At 35.3% G+C, this 19,370-nt stretch overlaps 1 protein-coding gene across 6 annotated transcripts in view; it reads left to right on the top strand.

Moving 5' to 3' along the window:
- OMA1 (OMA1 zinc metallopeptidase) overlaps positions 1-19,370 on the top strand; it is a 77,625-nt gene that overhangs the window by 19,234 nt on the left and 39,021 nt on the right. For all 6 annotated transcript variants that reach the window (XR_004274660.1, XR_004274662.1, XR_004274661.1 and 3 more), the window contains exon 7: positions 1,239-1,313. Coding sequence is in view for 3 of the 6 variants with exons in the window: in XM_032296852.1 (XP_032152743.1) it covers positions 1,239-1,313 (75 nt within the window). In the remaining 3 variants the exon portion in view is untranslated. The remainder of the gene's footprint in view (positions 1-1,238; positions 1,314-19,370) is intronic.

A 19,370-nucleotide genomic window follows, 5' to 3' on the forward strand; every position in this document is an offset into this window, starting at 1 on the left:
CTGACTCCCATCCCCTGGATGCCAATAGCTCTCCTTCCTCTCAGTTATGACAGTCATAAATATTTCCAAACACTTACAAATGTCCCTGGAGGACAAAATCACACTAAGTTTAGAATCATTTATATAAAGCACTTAGCATAGTACCTGGCACAAAGTAAGGACTCAATAAATATGAACTGTTATGTTTGCTTGGCACTGTTACTAGTTCCGTGTTACATAAGTTACTACTGGACTTAGTGGGGTTAAACAGTTAGCTCAGGGTTAACAATAAGTTAGCAGTATTTGGACTTGAACTTAAGTTTTTCTTCTTTTAAAGTCAAAGTTTTAAATCCATATGCTATCAATAGACTTGATGGGGGCACCTGCAGCCTGTCATGAAGAGTGAAAGCAGTATATGAGATACTTTATCGGCCTAAAACAGACATGATTGAAAAGTAAGAAAGTCTTTCTAATGGTCACATACTGTATATCAGATTTATTATATTATTTCAGGCCATCACAGACATGTGGCTACCTTTGAAAGATTGCTTCCCCAATTAATAGCTCTTTTCTCAAAAGTCGTCCCTATTGACTCATCTCCTACAAAGTTTTAGTACTTACTGAAAATTAGAATTTAACTGGAAAGCATTCATATAAATACAAGTAATTAGGAAAATTAAAGTTACTATATCTATGTGTGTTTTTTATTGAAGTCAGAAGAAAATTTCATTTTTCCAGCTAATCAATACTTAGAAAAGAAAAAGAAAATTAAGTTAATTTATCAAAGAAAGAGCATTCTGCTATATGGTTAATTTTTGTACTGAAATAAATTGTCTAGTAGTGTCATTGGTTATTACATACCTACATTTTCTTGATTTCATTTTTAAACTGCAAGGTCAAAATATTCCTTGACCATATTAAAAGCCTTCATCAATAAACTTTCTTAGTGAATCCTGTACTCAGTAGGTGGAGACTATAATTGGAAAAATAGAAGTAAATTACTTATACTACAGACTGTCTAGAAATTTATAGGCATGACTTCTATTCTTATCATGTTTTTAAAGTATTAATTTCTAATCAAGAAAATAAAGACTGTGTTTATATTTTATATCATGGAGTTATTTTAATGTTAGTAGACAGAGTATAAGAACTTTATCCTATATACTCCGTGAAACATTTTAAAAATACCTCTCCTTGTTACTCCCTTTGTAATCAAATAAATTGTCTTAATGGAGATTTTCTGTCCTGTTTCTTCTTAGTATGTGTTTAATAGACCATACAGCAGAAAATTGGAGGCTGAAGCTGACAAAATTGGACTGTTGCTTGCTGCAAAGGTAAAGTGTTTAGTAGTTGAGAATACACAGTGCCTTTCACAGGCTAAAAGATAAATGTGTGTTATTTTAATGATGCTTGGCATGAGCAGAGAATAAGAGTTGGACTGTATTAACCCTTTATGTAATTTCTGTTAATTTAGAAATTTGAAAGATTATGGACCTTGAAAGAATGTATAACTGAAGATACTGAATTCCCTTCTATATGTGAAGCTGTATTATGCCTTAGACAGAATCCATAAGATTGTAGTAATTTTTAGGTTCTATTAAAAGGAAGTTTTTTTTGATTGGAAATAATTTTTTGCATGTATACATTTTTTGATGATAGACATGAAACATATAAATTGAAAATTTAAAACATTTGGTTATGTAATGTGTTATCATCCACTCTGGCCTTTTAACGTTTGTGCCCTCTGGAAAGCTAATGCTATCTTTATTTTACTCGAATACTCCAATGTTTCACTTCTTGCTTCTCTGATCTAAGGAGGCTTTTTTTTTTTTTTTTTTTTTGAGACAGCGTCTCACTCTGTCGCCCAGGCTGGAGTGCGGTAGCGCGATCTCGGCTCACTGCAACCTACGCCCTAAGGAGGCTTTTTGAGTAAACAAGATGATAGGTGGTTTTCCCCCACTTGAAGATAGGTTAATCCTGTTGTAGCTATGATCTTGGCTAAGCAAACTTAGTTTCTGTCATTTAAATAAACAGTAGAAGAACCAGACATTTAGGTTATTTTTGTTGTGGCAGATGGCTTTTTTTTGCTAGCCAAAGAGAGCACCTCTGGGCCTTTACTTTTATTTAAGTTGATTTTGCTCCCATCTACTGAACAGGACACCTGGCAGCTATTTTTAATCACCTGTGATAACTTGAGTATAGCGTTTAAGATACACTACATTTTAAAAAAGCAAAACTGCATTTTAAAAAATGAGTGAAAGCAATGCCACTTCCCATATTAAATTCAAATTTTATTTGATCCTTTGTTATGTTTCTGGTAGTTATTAAAACTATTAATCATTTTATTTGAATCTTTCATAAGTTTTATGGATTTAATTTCATAAATCAAGGTATTACTCCTTCACAAAAGCAAAAGCAGTTCTTTAAATGTTAAATAAGTATGGTTAAGGTAATTATCAGACTGCATACACTGAGAAATTCCCAAATAAGAGGGCCACAGAATATCTGTATCAAGAATTTCCTAATTTTTTTTTTTTTTTTTTTGAGATGGAGTCTCCCTGTGTCACCCAGGCTGGAGTGCAATGGCACAATCTCGGATCACTGCAACCTCCGCCTCCTGGGTTCAAGCGATTCTCTTGTCTCAGCCTCCCAAGTAGCTGGGACTATAGGCATTAGCCCAGCTAATTTTTGTATTTTTAGTGGAGACAGTGTTTCGCATGTTGGCCAGGATGGTCTCAATCTCCTGACCTTGTGATCCGCCTGCCTCAGCCTCTCAAAGTGCTGGGATTACAGGTGCGAGCCACTGTGCCTGGCCAAATTTCCTAATTTTAATGTACTGTAGTCTGTCAAATTTTCCCTGTATGTTAAGTGTGTTCTGTGTTCTGGTTAGGAAATCTTTGTTTATCTCAGTAAGTTATTCCTGCTTTATTTCTAAGAAACTTTACTATTCTTTTTTAAATATATAATACGAAGAAGAGGGCATCATCTTTTTTTCCCCATATGGATAGCTAATAGATGCAGCACTGTTCATTGGAAAATGTCATCTTTTTTTCATTGGACTTCAGTGTCTCTTTGTCATAAAGGTGGAAGTATATGTGGGGTATTTTTCTAGATGCACTATTCTGTTCCATTGCCTATTGTTTATGTTTCAGCCAATACCATATTATCACTATAACCTGAAGCTTCTGTCCTCTAGTGTTCTGCAGAATTGATTTGACTATGTACCTTTGCATTTCTATATACATTTTAGGAATAGCTTGTTAAATTATACATACATAGAAAAACACATGATTTTTTGATTGGAATTACATTGCATTTCTACATTAATTTGGGGACACTTGACTAGTGCCTATAGTATTGATTCTTCCCATCTATGAATATGATATATCTTTCCATTTGTTTAGATGTTTAATTTTTCTAGATGTTTTGAAATTTTTTTTGTATGTAGGAATTACACATCTTTTGTTAGGTTTATTGCTAAGTGTTTGATATCATGATAAATAGTGTCCTTTTTAAAGCAAACTGCTTTTAAAAAAATACAATTGATTTTTATAACTGACCTTGTACCCAACAACCTTTATTTCTTCCTTTCCAATCTGTATACAGTTGACTCTTGAACAGCATGTTTTTGAGCTGTGTAGATCCACTTATACACAGGATTTTTTTCAGTAAATACATTGGAAAGTTTTTTGGAAATTTGCAACAATTTGAAAAAAACAGATGAACCACGTAGCCCAGAAATATTGAAAAAGTTAAGAAAAAGGTATGTCATGAATGAATAAAATACATGTATATATTCATGTTTTATAATTTGCTACCGTAAAATGCAAATCTTTTATGAAAATTTATCAAAACTTGTGCATACACGGACCATACATAGTGCCATTTGCAGTTGGGGAAATGTAAACAAGTGTAAAGATGCAGTATTAAATCATAACTGCATTGTGTTAACTGTAGTACCTATTGCACTGCTCTTATAATTTTGTATTTACTTCCTGTTGCTATTGCAGTGATCTCAAGTGTTGTGAATATCTGCTTAAAACACCATGAGATGCTAATCATCTCCATATGAGCAGCTTTCTTTCCAATAAATTGAGTATCTCAGTAAATGGTCTCTTGCAACTATTGCATATTTTCCATCATGTTTAGTGCAATGCTGTAAATACCTTGAATAACCCATATGAGTTGCTGCTAGTGATACTGGAAATGCTTCCAAGAAGTAAACTCATGACATTACAAGAAAAAGTTGAATTGCTTGGTATATACAGTAGGTTGAGCACTGCAGCTGTGGTTGCCTGCCATTTCAAAATAAATGAATCCAGAGTAAGGACCATTTAATAAAAGAAAAGAAAATTTGTGAAGCCATAGCTGCAGCTATGCCAGAAAGCATGAAAACCTTGCACTTTTTGCAAAAGTCTCTATCTTGTGTAGAAAATGTACCTTTTATGTGGGTGCAGGATTGCTGTAAGAAAGGCTTGTATATAGACTCTAATATGATTCAGGAAAAAGTAAAGTCACTACATTATGACCAAAACAAAGGGAAGATGCAAGATCTAAAGCTGGATAATTTAATGCCAGCGAAGGATGGTTTGATAGTATTAGAGATTTGACTTGAAAATGTCAAGATAACAGGAGAAGCAGCTTCTGCTGACCAAGAGGCAACAGGTGTGTTTCCAGATGCTTTAAGAAAATCATTGAGAAGAAAGAATATCTGCCTGAACAGGTTTTTAATGCAGATGAAAGTGTCCTATTCTAGAAAAAAGATAATGCCACAAAGGACATTTATTAGTAAGGAAGAGAAGTGAGCATCAAGATTTAAGGTGGAAAGGGATATGCTAACTCTGTGGAAATGGAGTTGGATTTCTAAGTACTTTTCTAATCTATAAAGGGGGTACCCCTGAGCCTCTAAGGAAAAAGATTATACCAGCTGCCAGTCTTTTTGTTGTATAACAAAAAGGCCTGCTACACAATGAGAATACTTTTTCTGGATTGATGCCATCCATGCTTTGTTCTAAAGTCAAGAAGCATCTTGCCAGTAAGGACTGCCATTTCTTCTTACATTCTCAATGCCTCTGGCCACTTAGAACCCCATGAGTTCAACACTGAAAGCATCTAAGTGGTCTACTTGCCCCCAAACATGGCATTCCTAATTGAGCCTCTGATCAGAGGGCCATAAGGACCTTTAAGGGTCATTACAACAGGATAATTTATGGAAAAGATCGTCAGTGCTGTGAAGGGGAACCCTGATAGAACATCACGAAAGCCTTAAACCATTTAAGATTCCATCATTGTTATAGAAAAAGCCATGAAAGCCATCAAACCTAAAATAATAAATTGTTGATGAAGCAAACTATCCAGATGTTGTGTGTGACTACACAGATGACTTGATGGAGATGAGTGATTCCAAAATGGTGCCAGGTAAAAAAGACATAGTAGTGCCAGAAAACAAATTGACATTAGACAGTCTAGCAGAAGGATTCTGATTATTCAAGACTACTTTTGACTTATTTTACAATAGAAATTACAAAGTATTTCCATTAGGTTACACTAAGTGTGCCTGCCTCTCCTGTCTCCATTCTACGTCTGCCACCCCTGAGACCACAAGACCAACTCTCCCCTTCCTTCTCAGCCTACTCAATGTGAAGACAAGGATGGAGACATGATGGTCCACTTCTACTTAATGAATAGTAAATATATTTTCTCTTCCTTATGGCTCTTAATAACATTTTCTTTTCTCTAGCTTTATTGTAAGAATACAGTATATAACACATATAACATATAAAACATGTTAATTTACTGTGTTACTGGCAAGGTCAACAGTAGACTATTAGTAGTTAGGTTTTTGTTATATGTGGATTTTTGACGGCACAGAGGGGTTTCAGTGCCTATAACCTCTGTGTTGTTCAAGGGTCAACTGTACTCTTTTTTTTTTTTTTTTTCGGCCTTATTGCAATAGTGAGAAACTTGAGTACAAAGTCAGTGGTGGGCAACTTTGTTTCTTCCTGATATTAGGGGAAAGAAAGCATTCAGTATTTCACCATTATGATGTTTCTTGTAAGCTTTTTGTAGATTCTTTTTATCTAAAGAGTTTCTTTTCTATTTCTAATATCCTAAGATTTTTAAAAATTATGTATATTAAATTTTATCAAATGCATTTTCTATATTTTTTTCTTCAACTTTTAAGTTCCAGGGTACATGTGCAGATGTGCAGATCTGTTATGTAGATAAACGTGTGCCGTGGTAGTTTGCTGCACAGGTCACGTAGGTATTAAACCCAGCATCCATTAGCTATTCTTCCTGATGTTCTCCCTCCCCCTGCATTTTCTGCATTTATTGAAATGAATATATGATTTTTCTTCTTTAATCTGTTAATATGGCAAAATACATTAATTTTTTTTTTTTAAAGTTAAGTTGCATTTTTGGAGAAATAAACTCAATTTTGTCAATTATCGTTTGATATAATGCTAGGATTGGTTTAATGCTTAGTTTAGAATGTTACCTCTATGTCCACAGGAGATAGTGGCCTAGAATTTTCTTTTCTTGTAATGTCCTGTCAGGTTTTGGAATCAAAGTTATGCTGGCCTCATAAAATTGATTAGGGAGTGTTCTTCATTTTCTCTACTACAGAGGAGTTTTTGTAAGATTAGCTGTGTTTACTTTTTAAATGTTTGGAGAATTCCTGGGTAAAGCCATATGGGCCTAAAGATTTCTCTGTGAGTTTGTCTTTAATTATGGCCTCGGTCTCTTTCATAGATAAAGAACTATTCAGATTTTTCTATTTCTTGTGTCGGTGTTTGTAGTTTTTCTAGGAATTTTTGTTTAAATTTTCAAGATTATTGGCGTAAAGTTGTTTTAATATATTACTATTATTATATTTTAATGTCTGAAGAATACCTGCATTTTACATATATCTTTTAAACATCCCTTTTGTTAATATTGGTGATCTGTGTCTTTTCTTTTTTTGCTAGAGTTTATCACTTTCATTAATATTTTTAAAATCGTCTTTTGGGTTTTCCTATTTTCTCTATTATATAATTGTTTTCTGTTATGTCAGTTACCATGGTGGTTTTTTTTTTTTTTTTTATTCTGCATTCATTTTTGGGGTTTCATATGTTGTTCTTTCCCTAACTTAAGATGAATACTACCATCATTTGTTTTAAACTCTTTGTTTTTTTTTTTTTTTTTTCTAGTACGTACATTTAAGGCCATATGTTTTCTTCTGAGAGCATCTTTACTTGTCATGTTGCAAGTGGTGATATGTTATTTTCTCTTAAGTTTAAAATGTATTCTTATTTTCACCATGGTTTCTTCCTTGACTCATGGGTTATTTAGAAGTATATGGCTTAGTTTTTGAACATTTGATAATTTTTAAAGTTAACTTTTGTTTTTGATTTCTGGCTTAGTTACACTCTGATTGGATAGTACACTGAATGACTGGAATCCTTTGAAAATTGTTGGATCTTGCTTTGTGGCTCAGTATGTGATCAATTTTGTTGAAATGATGTGCACTTGAAAGTGAATCCTGCCATTGTGGGTGCAGTGGCCTATAGATGTCAGGTTTTTCAAGTTTGTTGATTTTGTTGTTTCAGATCTTCTATGTTCTTGCTGAATTTTTTTTTTTTTCCTTTTTTTGTAGTTATCAAGAGAGGTTTGTTAGTATTTCACTATGGTTGTAGATTTTTCTTTTTTTCCTTTTAGTGCTACCAATTTTTGCCTTGTACATCTTAAAAGTATCTTTAGTATACACACTTAGGATTGGTAGATTTTCCTAGTGGATTGATCCTTTTCTCAATATAAAATCACTGTCTCTAGTAATACTTATTGTCTAATGTCCACTTTTTTCTTTTAGTATTGTTATTTCAGCTTTTTTTCAGTTAGTACTTGCATGATAAATCTTTAATATTCTCTTATTTTTAAACTTTCTGTGTTCTTACGTGTGTATCTCTTGTAAGCAGAACGTTATTGTTTTTATCTTTGCCTTTTTGGGGGAAAAGTTAGTCTATTTAATTTGTATTTCTTATTTATAATTAATAATGTGGAACATTTTTATGTGTCTATTGGCTCTTCGTTTATATTCCTTTGTGAATTATCTTCTCAGATATTTTTCCCATTTTCAAATTGGGGAAAGATGTTTGTGTTCTTATTCTTGAGTCGTAAGAGTTTTTCACATATGTGCTAGGTACAAGTTCTTTGTCAGATATGTGTCTTGCAAATATTTTATTTGATTCTGTGACTTGCTATTTTATTTTTTATTTTTTTCAACTTTTAGGTTTCAGGGTACATATGCAGATGTATTACATGGGTAAATTGCTTGTTGTTGAGGTTTGGTATACAAATGATCCTGTCCCCCAGATAGTGAGCATATTACCCAATAGGTGGTTTTTTCAACCCTTGCTCCCCTCTTGCCCTCCTCCCTCTAGTAGTCTCCAGTATCTTTTCTCATCCTTATGTCTATGTGGAGTCAATGTTTAGCTCCCACTTACGAGTGAGAACATGCAGTAGGCTAATCACTTAAACTCTAATTGCCCATGTATAAGCATGTATGTTTTCCACTACCTGTCTTGAAGTTCATGAAGCTTATTTTTAGCTGTATTTGTTCTACATTAAATTCATATTTGAGTTTTAAATTTTAGTTACTTTGTCTTTTCATTCTAGAATATCCCTTTGATTCTCTTTTATAAATTTCAATTCTCTGGGGAAGTTCTCCATTTTTGTCATATGTTTCTTTGTTTATTATTTTTGAATATGTTAATCATATTTTTTATAAAAATTCATGTTAACTCTATTATCTGCATTATCCCTGGGTCTGTTTCTCTTGTCTGTTTTTGCCTTTGGTTTTGTTTCTTGGCTTGTTTGCTTATTTTTGATTGAATGCTGGGTATTTCCTATAGACAGTTCTGTTGGCTCTGAATGATATATATGTATATACACACACACACACACACACACACACACACACACACACACATATATATATATATATATATATATATATATATATATATTTTTTTTTTTTTTTCCCATCAGAAGCATCCTCCCTGTAGTCCAGTGGTCACTTAGAGCATAGCAGATATCTTCACTCATTCAGAGCCTGAGCTGAGTTTGCATAGGCTGGGATGATGAGCTCTACTCTGAGATTATAGGACAATGATCTAGCTCTTTCTTTGGGGAACCTTCCCATAGAATATATATTGGCCTTTTCTCTGTGGTCATTTAAATATCTGCAGATGAATTCTGTAAAAATTGGCTGTTGGATATCCCGTTTACCCTGATGTGATTACTATACATTTCATGCCTATATCAAAATATCTCATGTAATCCATAAATTTATTAACTGCTAAGTGCCCACAAAAATGAAAAATAAAAAACAAGCAAAAAACATTGGTTTGTCATTGTTTGAGGATTGGCAATGGAAAAGGGAGTAGGGTTTTCCTGTTCACTGTGGAGACCTTTAAAAATTCTCTGTTAACGAACCTTATACCTCCACCCTTCTTTCTTGGATGTCAAATACTATACCTTTCTGGGGTCTCTGTAGTGTGGGGTGATTAATCAATTGCCAAAGAAGCAAGCAATAACTGTAGAGATAATGCATGAACTCTGGAACTATACTGCCTAAGTTTGAGAATCTGCTCTAGAGAGAGTACTAGCTGTGTGATTATTATCAAGTTATTTATTCTTTTTGTGCTTCAACTTTCCTCATCTGTAGGATAGGAACAGTACTTGGACCTATCTCATACACTTAATATAATTAAAATTCATAGAGCTCCTGTCTTTTAATCACTTATCTTCAGATGACTGCTGTCTCCTCTTTATTTCACAAGTACAGTATCTCAAACCCAGTATGTTCAATATTAAATTCTTAATTTCTTCTCACGTGTTTTTCTTCTGGTCTTCCTTTTCCCAATAAATACACTACCCTCTATTCAGTTGCTTCGGGAAAAAACCTGGAGTCCTCCTTAGTTCTTCCTTCTTTATCATTTACATTTAATTTTTTCATCAAGTCTTGGCAATTCTATCTATAAACTATATCTCCGTATGTTACTCATGAAGTCTCTTTCAAAGTAGGCAGCCCACTTTCTAGGGTTCTCTGCTGCTCCTCTGCTATTGGCTATGAGTGATTTTATTTGGCATATTTACATTTTTATAGGAGTACTTTTAATTTTTCATTTGGAAAGCATTTAATTTATCATTATATAAATTATCAGAATGATTAATATAGAGTTAGTAATAACTGGTAGGGCTGAAATATAAATTAAGCATAGAATAAGGAGCTGTTCGTTTATCAGCTGACAAAAGATGTCCTGTTAAGCATTTGATTTTTGGGGGTATGAATATTTGTCACTGTAAAGAGCTTTTGACACTTTACAGTCGTTATAGAAATTACTTTTTAAAAATTTCACAAGCAACTAAGCTATAAGTTTTAGTTTTTTCATGACAATTTCTTAAGTTTGGAAAAGAAAACTGATTTCCTTTTAGTGGTTCTGAACTGGGGTAGCCTTCTAGGATGACATTGTGTATGATTGTTTTTGATTGTCACAGTGATTGGGGTGGTGTGGGGAATTATGAGTGTTTAATGGGAGAGGAACGGGGTAATAAATATTCTATAGAGGCTTGGAAAGCACTCACTGGGAGTAATCCCCAAAGCCTGTTAAGTGGCCCTTTTGGGAAACATGGCCTGCTGGTTTCTCAAGTAGCCTAAGATAACTGTGCCAATAGCACCATCTAGTGAGGGCATTAGGTAATAAGCAAAATCTACTTTTCATCACAGAAATGAGAAAATTTCAAATTCTAAACTTTATTTAAAATAGTAAATTGTAGAACCATAGACAGGAAGGAAAATTGGAGCTAATTTAATGTACCTTCTCATTTTACATATATGAAAACCAGAGTCCAAAGATGTGAAGTGATTTATCTAATAACCTATAACCTAGTTAGTAGGAAGAGCCTTAGTTCTTGTTTTTCAGGTTGGTATTCTGAGCTTTCATCACAGCAGACTATCCTTGTGTTTTATTTGGGTTACTGTTTTAGGTTCTTTGCTTAATGATTCTTTTAAGAAAGAAAAGAACCAGTAAGTAATGAGACCATCTTATTTAATAGGTATGTTGTAAAGTAACTTTCATAATACATACATTATTTTGAACTTAATTTTATCACCTGGAGAAATGAGACAGGCTTTTGTGTATTCATGTGATTTTTCATTGCTATGATTTGAGCTGTTCAGTCTTATGATAAAACTTTACCTAAGACAGAGGGAAAAAAGTAACATGAAAACTTAATTTATTATGTTGATGGGTTAACTGACATGCTGGCAATCAAAAGATGCAAAAAATTGAGCAGAAAATTAAAATTAAATGAACAACAAATGTCTTTCATTTCTGTGTTGGAGCACATGAAATATTTTTGATAAGTTTTCTCTCAGTGTGAGGGATTGGCAAATACTGAGACTGGCTTAGCTGAGATTATCTTAAGATTATGTTGCATTTAGTTGGAAAAGAGCAGTTTTAAATTATTAACTAGAAAAATATTGTTTAGAGAATAGGTGGGTTACAAAATAAAATGAGATTTAAGAAGTGATGCCATCAGCAATATTGGAAAATGATGAACCTATGGAAGTATGTGAGACTGAAATGAACTAGTTTCTGGTAGATGATGACAATAATGATAGTTGTGTATAATGATAACATTTTTAATGTGCTGAGCACTGTCCTGAGTGTATTACATGTGTTCATTATTTGATCTTCATAACAACTTTGTGAGGTATGGGTAAAACTGAGGGATGGAAAAGTTAAGTAACTTGACAAAGCTCTCACAGACAGTAAGATTTTCCCCTCCCATGGTGGAGGAACATTCATTTCTGAAAGGGAACTTTCTTATTTTTGCCTGCTGGAAATAATTTTGGTTTTCTGTGGTATCGCTTCTAAAATAATGATCATTTTTATATCTGTTTTGGCACCTTTAAATCTTATAAGAGCCTTAGTGTATTTTTCTAGCTGTAGGAGCCCAATTCCCCCTGCCATAATCCTTTGTAGTATTGCCTCAGATGATTATTTTACCTGTCACGTGTCTTTGTGGAATACAGGAGAGGATGCTACACTGACTGGGATGAGTGTAGGGTGTCAGTGGTTTCCTAAAAAAAGATTCAGATTCATTGTGTCAGGATTTACCTCTTGAGGGGGGTGATGGCTAACAGCTTTGTTGGAGCGTCTAATGAATATAGACAGCACAATTCAGAGATACTTTTCATCTTTGCATTTCTAATGAAAATGTTGGCTACAGGTAACAGTACAGTTAGGCTTTTACTTGGTCTGGATCTATTTATACATATTTCTCCTCTGTTGTTTTGGCATTGGGAAATGTTGAAATTAAAAGAATAATTTTTATACTGCTATACTCTTTAAGAATATCATATCCCACTGAGTTTCTAATTTAATAGTAGCAAATTCTCAATTAACATGTTCCTTAATGTATATTCATATACATTTATATTCTACTCTGGATTGTGCTAGAACCTTCTTTTAAATCATGACATCATCACTTAGGGCCAGACATAGCATCTTGCCATTACTGTAGGCCTCTGATCGCTCACCAGGAGAAAAGAAGGGTAGAAATAGTATCAACTGTGTTCTGAGTCCTGGACTGGCTGACTTCTTTGTAAGAATTACCACATTTTAGCTTGATAATTCACTGCTTTAATTTAGTTTTACAGATGAATCTGAGACTCCTAGAGACTAAATTATTGACCCAGGGGCACAAACTCGGTCACCAAACTACTTAGGTTCAAATTATGGCTCTGTCACTTACTGGCTGTGTGAGCTTTGTCAAGTTATGTAGTCACCATGGATCTTGGTTTCCTCATCTAATCTGTAAAGAGAGAGTCATAATGGTACTTACCTCATTAGGTTATTGGGAGGATTAAATGAGTTACTATATGTGTTAATATTTGTAATACACTTACAACAGTGCCTGACATGTAGTGTCATATAAATGACTGTTAATAAATAAAATAATTGATATTTTGAACTCAGATATTTCTGGTTCTAAAACCTGTAGTCTTCCCATTATCTTAGTTTACTGTCTCAAGAAATATTCTAGGGCCAAAGTATTTCACTAACACATATTTTCTTATGTTTCTCTGGCCAATGGTAGCCATTATTTATTCTGTTTTAAGAAGGAAAAGTTATCTAGAGTCTAATTTCTTTCTTTATGTACTTAGAGTTGCTTAATAAGTTACTTAGTTCACTTAAGTAATTTTATTGAAGCAATGAGTTACTCTGAATTTGTTGCTGTATTAGTTCATTTTCACACTGCTGTAAAGAAATACCCAATACTGGATAATTTATAAAGGAAAGAGGTTTAATTGGCTCACAGTTCTGCATGTTTGGGGAGGCCTCAGGAAACTTAGCATCATGGTAGGAGGCGAAGCAGGTACATCTTACATGACGGCAGGAGAAACAGTACGTAAGAGTAGGGAAAACTGCCTTACAAAACCGTCAGATCCCATGAGAACTCACCCACTATCACAAAAATGGCATGGGGGAACTGTCCTTATAATCCACTCACCTCCTACCAGGTCCCTCCCTCAACACATGGGAATTACAATTTGGATTACCATTGTTAACAAGATTTGGGTAGGGACACAGCAAAACCATATCAGTTGCTTAATAAGTTCTTAGTTTTCTTCAGTAATTTTCTTGAAGCAAATGAATTAGACTTTTGATACATTGAATATTTATTTAAAAAATATCTTTATTTTGGTCTGTAATTGTTACTTTTTTTCTCTTTTTTAGTAAGAACATTTAACATGGGATCTACCCTCTTAAATTTTTGATTGTACAATATATACTTAACTATAGGCACATGTTGTATATCAGATCTCTAGATTTTATTCATTTTGCGTAACGTAGACTTTATATCCATTGAATAGCAACTCCTCATTTCCTCCTACTTCCAGTCTCTGACAAACACTATTCTGTTCTCTGTTTCTACAAGCTTGCTGCTTTAGATACATACCCCTTGTAAGTGGAATCATGCAACATTTGTCCATTTGTGACTGGCTTGTTTTACTTAGCTTAATGTCCTCAAGGTTTATACATATTGTTGCATATGACAGGATTTCCTTCTTTTTTAGGGCCAAAAAATATTTCAATGTATGTTTATACCACATTTTCTTAATCTGGTCATTCGCTGATGAACATTGAGGTTGTTTCCACATCTGGGCTTTGTGAATAATGCTGCAATGAGCGTGGCTGCAAATCCCTTTGAGACCCTGATTTCAACTCTTGGATAAATATCTAGAAGTGGAATTGCTGAATCATAATGGTAATTCTTTTTAAAAAGTTTTTTAGTAATATTCATACTGTTTTTCGTAAAGGCCACACCATTTTATATTCTCACTGACAGAGGACAAGAGTTCCAGTTTCTTCACATCCTTGCCAACACTTACCTCCTTTTTTTTTTTTTTTTTTTTTTTAAATAATAGACATCTTAACAGGTGTGAGGTGATATTTCACTGTGACTTCGGTTTGCATTTCCCTGATGACTAGCAATATTGAACATTTTTTCTAATACCTGTTACTATTTTCAAATGTCTTTTTTGAAAAAATGTCTATTCAGGTTCTTTGCCCATTTAAAAAATATATATATGTATATGTATATATATATATATAATTGCACTTTAGGTTCTGGGGTACATGTGAAGAACATACAGGATTATTGCATAGGTACATACATGGCAATGTGGTTTGCTGCCTCCATCCCCATCACCTATATCTCGCATTTTTGCCCATGTTATCCCTCCCCAACTCCCTACCCCTCACTCTCCCTCCCCTAATTCCCCCCAACAGAGCTCAGTGTGTGATGCTGCCCTCCCTGTGTCCATGTGTTCTCATTGCTCAACACCCACCTATGAGTGTTTGATTTTCTGTTCTTGTGTCAGTTTGCTGAGAATGATGGTTTCCAGGTTCATCCATGTCCCTACAAAGGACACAAACTCATCATTTTTTATGGCTGCATAGTATTCCATGGTGTATATGTGTGACATTTTCCCTGTCCAGTCTATCATTGATGGACATTTGGGTTGTTTCCAAGTCTTTGCTGTTGTAAACAGTACTTCAGTGAACATATGTGTGCATGTGGTTTTATAATAGTACGATTTATAATCCTTTGGATATATACCCACTAATGGGATTGCTGGGTCAAATGGAATTTCTGTTTCTAGGTCCTTGAGGAATCACCACACTGCTTTCCAAAATGGTTGAACTAATTTACACCCCACCAACAGTGTAAAAGTGTTCCTGTTTCTCCACAACCTCTCCAGCATTTGTTGTCTCCAGATTTTTTGATGATCACCGTTCTAACTGGTGTGAGATGGTATCTCAATGTGGATTTGATTTGCATTTCTCTGATGACCAGTGATGATGAGCATTTTTTCATATGTTTGTTGGCCTCATATATGTCTTCTTTTGTAAAGTGTCTGTTCATATCCTTTACCCACTTTTGAATGGGCTTGTTTGTTTTTTTCTTGTAAATCTGTTTCAGTTCTTTGTAGATCCTGGATATTAGCCCTTTGTCAGATGGGTAGATTGCAAAGATTTTTTCCCATTCTGTTGGTTGCCAGTTCACTCTAATGATTGTTTCTTTTGCTGTACAGAAGCTCTGGAGTTTAATTAGATCCCATTTGTCTATTTTGGCTTTTGTTGCCAATGCTTTTGGTGTTTTAGTCATGCAGTCCTTGCCTATGCCTATGTCCTGAATGGTTTTGCCTAGGTTTTCTTCTAGGGTTTTTATGGTGTTGGGTCTTATGTTTAAGTCTTTAATACATCTGGAGTTAATTATAGTGTAAGGTGTCAGGAAGGCGTCTAGTTTCTGCTTTCTGCACATGGCTAGCCAGTTTTCCCAACACCATTTATTAAACAGGGAATCCTTTCCCCATTGCTTGTTTTTGTCTGGTTTGTCAAAGATCAGATGGTTTTAGATCTGTGGTGTTGCCTCTTAGGCCTCTGTTCTGTTCCATTGGTCTATATGTTTTGGTACCAGTACCATGCTGTTTTGATTACTGTAGCCTTGTAGTGTAGTTTGAAGTCAGGTAGTGTGATGCCTTTGTCTTTGTTCTTTTTATTTAGGATTGTCTTGGCTATGCAGGCTCTCTTTTGGTTCCATGTGAAGTTTAAGGTCGTTTTTTCAGTTCTGTGAAGAGGGTCATAGGTAGCTTGATGGGGATAGTGTTGAATCTATAAATTACTGTGGACGGTATGGCCATTTTCACAATATTGATTCTTCCTAACCATGAGCATGGAATGTTTTTCCATCTATTTGTGTCCTCTTTTATTTCCGTAATCAGTGGTTTGTAGTTCTCCTTGAAGAAGTCCTTTACATCCTTTGTTAGTTGTATTCCTAGGTATTTTATTCTCTTTGTAGCAATTGTGAATGGCAGTTCGTTCTTGATTTGGCTCTCTTTAAGTCTGTTATTGGTGTATAGGAATGCTTGTGATTTTTGTGCATTGATTTTGTATCCTGAGACTGCTGAAGTTGCTTATCGGTTTCAGGAGAATTTGGGCTGAGACAATGGGGTCTTCTAAATATACAATCATGTCATCTGCAAATAGAGACAGTTTGACTTCTTCCTTTGCTAATTGAATACCCTTTATTTGTTTTTCTTGCCTGATTGCTCTGGCTAGAATTTCCAATACTGTATTGAGTAGGAGTGGTGAGAGAGGGTATCCTTGTCTAGTGCCAGATTTCAAAGGGAATGCTTCCAGTTTTTGCCCATTCAGTATGATATTGGCTGTGGGTTGGTTGTAAATAGCTTTTATTATTTTGAAATATGTTCTGTCGATACCTAGTTTATTGATAGTTTTTAGCATAAAGGGCTATATAATTTTGTCAAAGGCCTTCTCTGCATCTACTGAGATAATCATGTGGTTTTTGTCTTTGGTTCTGTTTATGTGGTGAATTACGTTTATAGACTTGCGTATGTTGAAGCAGCTTTGCATCCGCAGGATGAAGCCTACTTCATCGTGATGGATAAGGTTTTTGATGTGCTGTTGCAATTGGTTTGCCAGTATTTTATGGAAGAGTTTTGCATCAATGTTCATCGTGGATATTGGCCTGAAGTTTTCTTTTCTTGTTGAGTCTCTGCTGGATTTTGGTATCAGGATGATGTTTGTCTCATAAAATGATTTGGGAAGTATTCCCTCTTTTTGGATTGTTTGGAATAGTTTCAGAAGGAAGCTGTTTGCATGTCTGGTGGAATTCGGCTGTGAACCCATCTGGACCTGGGCTTCTTTTGGTTGGTAGGCTATTAATTGCTGCCTCAACTTCAGCTCTTGTTATTGGTCTATTTAGGGTTTCAGCTTCTTCCTGGTTTAGGCTTGGGAGGGTGCAGGTGTCCAGGAATTTATCCATTTCTTCCAGGTTTAGTGGTTTATGTGCATAGACTTGTTTGTAGTAATCTCTGATGGTGGTTTGTATTTCTGTGAAATCTGTGGTGATATCCTCTTTATCATTTTTTTTTTTTTGCATCTATTTGATTCTTCTCTCTTTTCTTTTTTTATTAATCTGGCTGGTGGTCTGTCTATTCTGTTGATCTTTTCAAAAAATGAGCTCCTGGATTTATTGATTTTTTGGAGGGTTTTTTGTATCTCTATCTCCTTCAGTACTGCTTTGATCTTAGTTATTTCTTGTCTCCTGCTAGCTTTTGAGTGTTTCTGATCCTGCTCCTCTAGCTCTTTCAATTTTGATGATAGGTGTCAATTTTAGATCTTTCCTTGCTTCTCATGTGGGCATTTATTGCTATAAAGTTTCCTCTAGACACTACTTTAAATGTGTCCCAGAGATTCTGGTACATTGTGTCTTCGTTCTCATTGGTTTCGAAAAACATCCTTGTGTGGGTGGATCACAAGGTCAAGAGTTCTTTTCTTTAAGGATGTTGAATATTGGCCCCCACTCTCTTCTGGCTTGTAGGGTTTCTGCAGAGAGATCCACTGTGAGTCTGATGGGCTTCCCTTTGCGGGTAACCCGAACTTTCTCTCTGGCTGCCCTTAGCATTTTTTCCTTCATTTCAACGCTGGTGATTCTGACAATTATGTGCCTTGGGATTGCTCTTCTTGAGGAATATCTTTGTGGTGTTCTCTGTGTTTCCTGGACTTGAATATTGGCCTGCCTTGCTAGGCTGGGGAAGTTCTCCTGGATAATATCCTGAAGAGTGTTTTCCAGCTTGGATTCATTCTCTTTGTCACATTCAGGTACACCTATCAAACGTAGATTAGGTCTTTTCACATAATCCTGTATTTCTTGGAGGCTTTGTTCATTTCTTTTTACCCTTTTTTCTCTATTCTTGCGTTCTCGTTTTATTTCATTGAGTTGATCTTCAATCTCTGATATCCTTTCTTTTGTTAGGCCGATTTGGCTATTGAAACTTGTGTATGCTTCACGAAGTTCTCGTGTTGTGTTTTTCAGCTCCATCAGTTCATTTATATTCCTCTCTAGGCTGTTTATTACCATTAGCATTTCGTCAAACCTTTTTTCAACGTTCTTAGTTTCTTTGCATTGGGTTAGAACCTGTTCTTTTAGCTCAGAGAAGTTTGTTATTACCCACCTTCAGAAGTCTGTTTCTGTCAATTCATCGGAATCATTCTTCATCCTGCCTTATTCCCTTGCTGGGGAGGCGTTGTGATCCCTTGGAGGAGGAGAGGCATTCTGGTTTTGGGTATTTTCATCCTTTTTGTGCTGGTTTCTTTCCATATTTGTGGATTTAGCTACCTGTGGTCTTTGTGGTTGTTGACTTTCAGATAGGATCTCTGAGTGGACACCTTTTTGTTGATGTTGAAGTTATTTCTTTCTGTTTTTTAGTTTTCCTTCTAACAGTCAGGTCCCTCTTCTATAGAACTAACGGAGGTTCGCTCTAGACCCTGCTTGCCTGTGGATTGCCTGCAGCAGCTGCAGAGCAGTAAGGGTTGCTGCCAATTTCTTCTTCTGTTATCTTTGTCCCAGAAGGATATCTTCCAGATGTCAGCCTGAGCTCTCCTTTATGAGGTGTCTCTTTGGATATATCGGGGTTGGGGATCTGCTTGAGGAGACAGCCTGTCCCTTATAGGAGCTCAAGTGCTGAGCTGTGAGCTCCGTTGTTCCATTCAGAGCTGCTGGGCCGGTACGTTTAAGTCTGCTGCAGCGGAACTCATAAACGCTTTTTTTTTTCCCCCAGATCCTCTGTCCTAGGAAGTTGGGGCTTTATTTATAAGTTCCTGATGAGGTGTTGCCTTTTTTCAGGGATGCTCTGACCAGCAGGGAGGTAGCCTCCTGACAGTCTGCCAGCAGAGGCATTGCTGAGCTGCTGTGGGCTCTGCCCAGCTGCTGTGTCAACTTCCTTGCAGTTTTGTTTATAGAGGAATAGT

This window comes from Sapajus apella, unplaced genomic scaffold (assembly GCF_009761245.1).
Source record: "Sapajus apella isolate SASKATOON/1434 unplaced genomic scaffold, GSC_monkey_1.0 scaffold36, whole genome shotgun sequence".
In the NCBI taxonomy this organism is placed as follows: domain Eukaryota; kingdom Metazoa; phylum Chordata; class Mammalia; order Primates; family Cebidae; genus Sapajus; species Sapajus apella.